The 6,475-nt window shown below is 40.2% G+C and overlaps 1 protein-coding gene across 1 annotated transcript in view; it reads left to right on the plus strand.

Moving 5' to 3' along the window:
- Nucleotides 1-5,044, plus strand: part of PREX2 (phosphatidylinositol-3,4,5-trisphosphate dependent Rac exchange factor 2) — a 182,301-nt gene extending 177,257 nt beyond the window's left edge. Inside the window, exon 41 of the mRNA XM_015598604.1 lies at nt 4,999-5,044. Within this exon, the coding sequence (XP_015454090.1) occupies nt 4,999-5,044 (46 nt within the window). The remainder of the gene's footprint in view (nt 1-4,998) is intronic.
- Nucleotides 5,045-6,475: the final 1,431 nt, after the last annotated feature.

The following is a 6,475-nucleotide window of genomic DNA, read 5'->3' on the forward strand; positions in this document are numbered from 1 at the left end:
ACTCTTTCCTTATGTACAAAGCAGTTACCAGAGAGACAATGACGGCTGCAGAATTTACGAAGTCATATTTCATTCTGAAAAACTGTGTGGTCAGTGAAAGTACTTTTAAAAGACAAAACATATTTTCCTCCCGGAAATGAATGGAGCACTCCTGTTGTAATTGCATTTACTTTTAGTGCTGACTCCTAACCCTATTTAATCCCCCAGATCTTGTTGATGTTATCTTTCACAGTTGATTAGATTAAAAGCTAAGACATTTTATTGCTAAAGAATCATTTCACAGGATGTTTGCTCTCTAGCACCTTGAGCAGACCATGATATATTTGGATAATAGACCAAATGAAGTGTTAAAATTTCGATAAGAAAACACGATAATGGCACAGCAAGGTCCTCTTAGTTAGAGCTTATAAAAAATAGTAAACAGTGGCCCAGGATAAGCCTGCAGCACCTTGATCAATAACCCAATACACAAGCTGAAAACAAGAAAAGAAATGGAGGAACTCCCTCTTTTCTTTATTGGGTTATGTTTTAAAACACTTGAAATGAAATATAATAAAATGTGCCAGCTGGAAAGTTGATATTTTTTTTTTTTTGCAAAGGAATAATAGCCCTGAGAGAGAAACCGAGAGTAATTTTAAAGTTTTATTTTATTTATTCTTTCATTCACTCTACAAATATTTATTGCGAATATAAGAATTACAGAGCACTCTGCTGTGCCCCACAGAGCATGTAAACAGGAAGTAGAAATAGTTCTGGCCCTCAAGGAGCTTTCGTTTGAAAAGATGAGGTGAGTGAAACAGAACGATAAGAACAAGTAGAATATGAGAGTGCCGATGACTGTAGGGGCTGGGATCCCTCCCAGCTCGGAACCAGGACTCCTGCCCAAGACATCAAACTGAAGGACACATGTGGCTCTTAAGACCATCCATAGGCAAGTCGGAGTCATAGTTCTACAGATAACTTCATGGAGATAAAGATTGTTATCTCTGCCCGAGATAATATTTTATTCAAAGCCCCAACCAATCTCTTCATAGTTTTCTTAGAACCATCCACTGTCTTTCATAGTTTAAAATTCACTCAGCATATTGACTTTCTGCCTGTGTGTTTGTAGGTGTCAGGCACTTTGTTAAAAACGAGAGATAAAGATGCAGTCTCTTCCTCCAGTCACTGAGGTACTCAGTAGAGTGACCACTGAATAAAATGAAAACAGTATACAGTATATAACAGCTGTGACAGCAATAGGCACAGATCACCACGGGAACACAGAGAAGCGGCACATAACTCAGTCTGCGGATGGAGAGAGGAGGTTGCAGAATGTCCTTGGTCCAGTCCGTGTAGTATTAGATGTCCTACAGAGCTGATGCAATGTCACCAATGCATGGAAAACACATCACATTCTGAGAACTACACCTGAATCTCTGTGACTACTGGTCGAATGTGATTTATGAATGATGCAAAGTGAGCTTGGGGACATAGGCAGGGGCTGGGTCAGGAAGAGACTTGTAGGAGATACTGAAACATTTTTATTTTAATTTGGAAACAATAGGGAGGCGCTAATAAACAATCTACCTGTCTAGAATATTTAAATTTTCAAATTTATCTCTGATAATATTAGGAAAATCCATCTGAGGGCAGCTAAGACTGAAGGCAGGAGCTTGAAAGATTATTATAGCATTGAGTATGAAGAAAAGAGGATGAATGAGAGAGACATTTAAAAGAGATAATAGTCTTTGGACACTAACTGAATGAAGGAGGTTAGGGAAAAGGAAGATTCTACGATGACCACCAATCTTTGGCTTGGATGACAAAGGGCGAATGGTTCTAGTCACTGAGATGGTAGATGCAGGAAAAAGAGTGTGTGCAGTAGTCCCCGCTTATTCATAGTCCCCAGTTTCAGTTGCCTGTGGTCAACTGTAGCCCAAAAATATTAAATGGAAAATTTGAAAAATAAACAATGCTAAAGTTTTCAATTGTGTGCCATTCTGAGTAGTGTGATGAAATCTCATGCCGTTTCGCCCCGTCCTGGGATGTGACTCCTCCCTCCAACCAGCATCTCCATATTGTAGATGCTCCCAGCCTGTTGGTCACTTAGTAGCCTTCTCGGTTATCAAATTGACTGTCATCATGTCACAGTCACCCTAATTTTACTTAATAACGGCCCCTAAGTTCAAGAGTAGTGATGCCGGAAATTCAGATATGCCAAACAGAAGCTATATTATGCTTCCTTTGAGGGAAAAGGTCTGTATATATAGGAAAAAACAGTACATATACGGTTTGGTACTATCCACGGTTTCGGGCATCCACTGGGGGTCTTGGAATGTGTCCCCTGTAGATGAGGAGTGGCTGCTACATAAGGAAAAGGTGAACTCAGCTTGGTACTCTTGAGACTAAGGATCGACGAGACACATCTCCATGTGGAGATGCCTTGTGGACAGTAAAAATGAGGTTATTCCTCCTTCTAACTTTTATACATTGGCTCTTCAGAATAAACATATCTTCACCAAGAATCAAATATTACATTTCAGAAGTAATCATACAGTGGTCTTATTTTCTATTATATTACAAAATCTAGAAACTATCATGTAATGAAAGCTTGATTTTGCTTGTGTGGTTGAGAGGCAGCATACTATAGTGTTTAAGAGTGAAAAGATGGTTTTGAGTCTCCTCTCCTGCTATGTGATCTGATTTAGACAGGTTATTTATCCTCTGAGACAGACAAAGTATTTTGGGCACTTTAGCCTTGAAAGAGGCATTTGCTTTGTGGTCTTCTTTAATACAACTTTTATTTGGCCATGTAGAAAAGATGAAGGGCATGACTGTAGACTGCAGTCTGAAAGCTCCACTCTCCGCAGATTGAGCTTGGGCCTGGAAATGCTGGCTCCAAGATGGCTGCCTGAACCTAAACAGGCAAAGAAGAATGCAGAGCCAGGAACAAACCTCTCTTTGTGCAGGGCCTCCGGCGTGCGTGAATGGAATGAGAAAAGCAAAGGCCCCCAAATGCTGGGCAAACAAAGGCCTCTCATTACCTAACAGTTTAGCTGCCAAAAACCAAACGCCTCAGTGCAGGGTAGAAGTCCAGCTCTTACCTATGTTTTACTTCCAAACTTCATCTGCTTGTTCTAAATTCCCCAAACCCCTCAATATCCATTACTAATGTGTCTGAGCTCAAATAATCCTGACTTTCTTCCAAGAAGCCTCGCAGAAGCTGAATCTGCCCAGCTCGGCAATACCCAGAGCTATTATGTCATGAGGTGATCACAGGGAGTAGCCTTTTTCACCAGTTTGCAAGGCAGACATTTCAAAGACTTGTGTACCCGGCAGCATTAGTTACATTCCGTGGGAACGTGCCGTGCAAGATAAGGCAATGTGATGCTTGGCTCAGATCTCATGGGGTCTGACACCTCCACCCAGCCTATGATCCCTGTTGTGCCGGAATAAAGGCCACAGTGCCTTTTCACTCACTAGGCAGCAATGTCTGAGAAACGAGAGGGTAGAAATTAAAGAAGAGAAGAGCTTTCCCATCATTCTATTATTTCAGCCCCAGGAATGCAATTTGAGGCAACACCATATCCTTTAGCTGGAAAAGCAGCTTTGAAGTGTATCGGCTGATTTTAATGTATTCTCTTCTCCCAGAAGGATGAAATTAGCTTTTCTGATGTGAGATGTCCTTATTTCTGTATTCATTTTCTTCCCTGGAGATGACATGGAAAGCATTAACTACCTTCCAGACTTGAAATACGTTTTTGCAAACTTCCAAGGCAATAACTTCTTCTATGAGTTTCCAGACTAGGGAAGTTCATTTTGTTAACTAGGATGCTAACTCAATATTCAGTCTTTCCCATTCTTCCCTCTTTGATTTAGAATTAACATGGGATTAAAGGTTGAAGGAAAAGGAAATTTTTAATCTGCTAAGATTGTCAATAACTCATTTAAACTGTGTTCAATTTAATCTATAAAAGGTTGTGGATCACCGCAGCTACCCCTGGGTTTGGAATGCTTTTAAAAATGAGCACAGTTGAAATCTGCACCTTATAGTTTTATATCATTAGACTAAGCTCTGAAGGGGAACCAATATGGCCAAGGGCACAACTGAGGACTGCGGGTAGAGTCCAACATCTGGCCGCCTCAGGCCAGCTAATTCTCTTTGGCTGTGCCCTAAATAATGGGTATGCACTGTGTGGTCATTACTGAGGCCATGTTCCCCTTTGCTTTGTTCCTGGGGTTAGGATTCAACCATTCAGGAGAACGAGGAGTGCTAGAACTTGAGTGATCTTAGTTTGGTCCCCTGAACTTTGCCTTGATGCTGTATGGTCTCAAACAAATATACCAGGGATGCAGAGAGGGTGTATCTTCCCAGCTCCCGGCATCTCTACCAGTTCAAATGGATTCCTACGCACACTTGAATCTCCACCTGATTCTATTGACAGGTGAAAGGGATGAGCAAAGCTGGGCATATGTTCCTTAAGAAACATGAGCTAATCGTGCCTGTGATATTCAAGACTCAGGAGTGTGCCACACCAGCCTGTCTATAACCAACTGCTTGCACCTCCAGGATGGTGCATAATGAAGCAAATTCATGAAACTGATCAGAAAATCAGTAGACTCTCATGAGACAGATGCTTATCTTGCTACCAGGCAAGCATGATAGACATGATGGTAATTATGATAATATTATCTCGTGGCATTTGGAGAATCAATTTTGCTACCAGCAAGGTGAATAGTGGGATCGAAAGCACTGGAACAGAAGCAGCTGGTATTAAAAATGCAGCATCGCTTAATCAGTAGTCACCTAGCTGTGCAAAGAGATGGTGTTTTCTAAATAATAGGACCGAAAATTTGGAGTTTGCTAATTCATATGTGATTTTTAGTGAAATAGGGAATATGATCATAATTCCCGAACCAAGAAATTATTGTCAATGTATATGTTATATCAATGAAAACACCTCAAGTAATGTCCGTACGCCAGGCCACTCTCACACCTTCTCGTGCCTCTTCTAGGCTGTACAAGCTGTGCGAGCCGCCTCCCCCAGCTGGAGAAGAATAAAGAGAACCCCAAGGAACCCAGGCGAGCAGAAGCTTCTGAACACTGGACTGGACAAAGGACAGGCTGGCTAAACACTCTCCACTCAAGATAAAGAAATGAATTTTTTCTCTAAATCTTTCACTGTGGTGTAAATAACTCATGTTCAGCTTGTGCTTAGATATTTCTGCTAGAAATGGATAGACAGTCATTCAAACAACTCAGTTTCACACACTGATCTCTCTGTGTTGACATGAACTCTTCATTTTTAGAGTAAAATTCATCCCCGGAAGTTACAGAAAAAAATAGCAGAAGAAAAAAAAATGAACCATCGTTCTTTCTCTCCCATTTATTAAAATTATTTTGTTTGTTTTCATCTTCTCCAAATGGGAACATGTAATAATGGATATTTCCATTTGAAGAAGTCTGTCACTGAAGAAATACGGCCACGTTTTCTAAATCATACAGAAATGTCACAGACAGCGTAGCCTGGGTGTCGTCAGTCCTCAGTCCCCCCGCATCACAGAAAGTTTTTGCATGTAAGGTGAAGAGTATGCTCACTCTTTCTAAGGACGTGTTTCTCAGTAGAGAGTGATGGAGGCCTCCAGCAAGACCTTCTTCAGCTGCTCTCAGGTGTCCCTTCTGCTCCTGGACGGCTCCAGCAGCCAGTGCTGTTGTGGGTTTCTGAAATGGGCATAGCTTCCTTGGGCCATGCGTGCTGGTGCCGTGACAGCCGTGGCCAGGGGTGGGTTGAGGCAGGGATTGGGGAGGTGCGGGAAGGAAGACCAGGCTGAAGGTGGGAAAAACAAGCCTGTTTAAAAACTCGACCTTTAACTTAGATACCTAAAATGCTTAATTTTATTAAGACTTTCATATGAGATGCCAGACTCTTAAGAGAATACACCATGCTGAGTATTTTTCTATCAAGGTATATATATGTATAAGATATGAAAATAAAGCTTTATTTGTTGAACTTTAAAAGGACTATTAGAGACCTTGATAATTTATGGAAGCACAAGGTGTATTCTATTTTCGTATATTAAAGGATATGTAATGTTTATCATTTTGACTTCGATAAAATAACATTTTTTAGCATAGTGAATACAGCAATATTGATTTTAAATCCATAATTTTCAAAACAATTAAAATGCCTGTATTGTGATTATGATAATGATAAGGACTTAGACCAACAGTATGTGACACGCTTCTCATAACTAAAGTATATACTTTATATTTTAATTTATAAATTTGTTCATGGTTTTCAAACTATCATTAAAGACCTTCATCACTAGCAGTTGTGTATTAATAACGAAAATACTGTGTTTACAGATGTATGAGATATTTATTGTATACTGGTCAAGGTAATAATTATTGTTATTTGGCACAGAAACTTTTAAGAATTTTGAGATAAGTCCATATCTATAATGAAAAATAAAGAAACCAACATCGACGTTT

Source organism: Pteropus alecto, unplaced genomic scaffold, assembly GCF_000325575.1.
Source record: "Pteropus alecto unplaced genomic scaffold, ASM32557v1 scaffold87, whole genome shotgun sequence".
In the NCBI taxonomy this organism is placed as follows: Eukaryota; Metazoa; Chordata; class Mammalia; order Chiroptera; family Pteropodidae; genus Pteropus; species Pteropus alecto.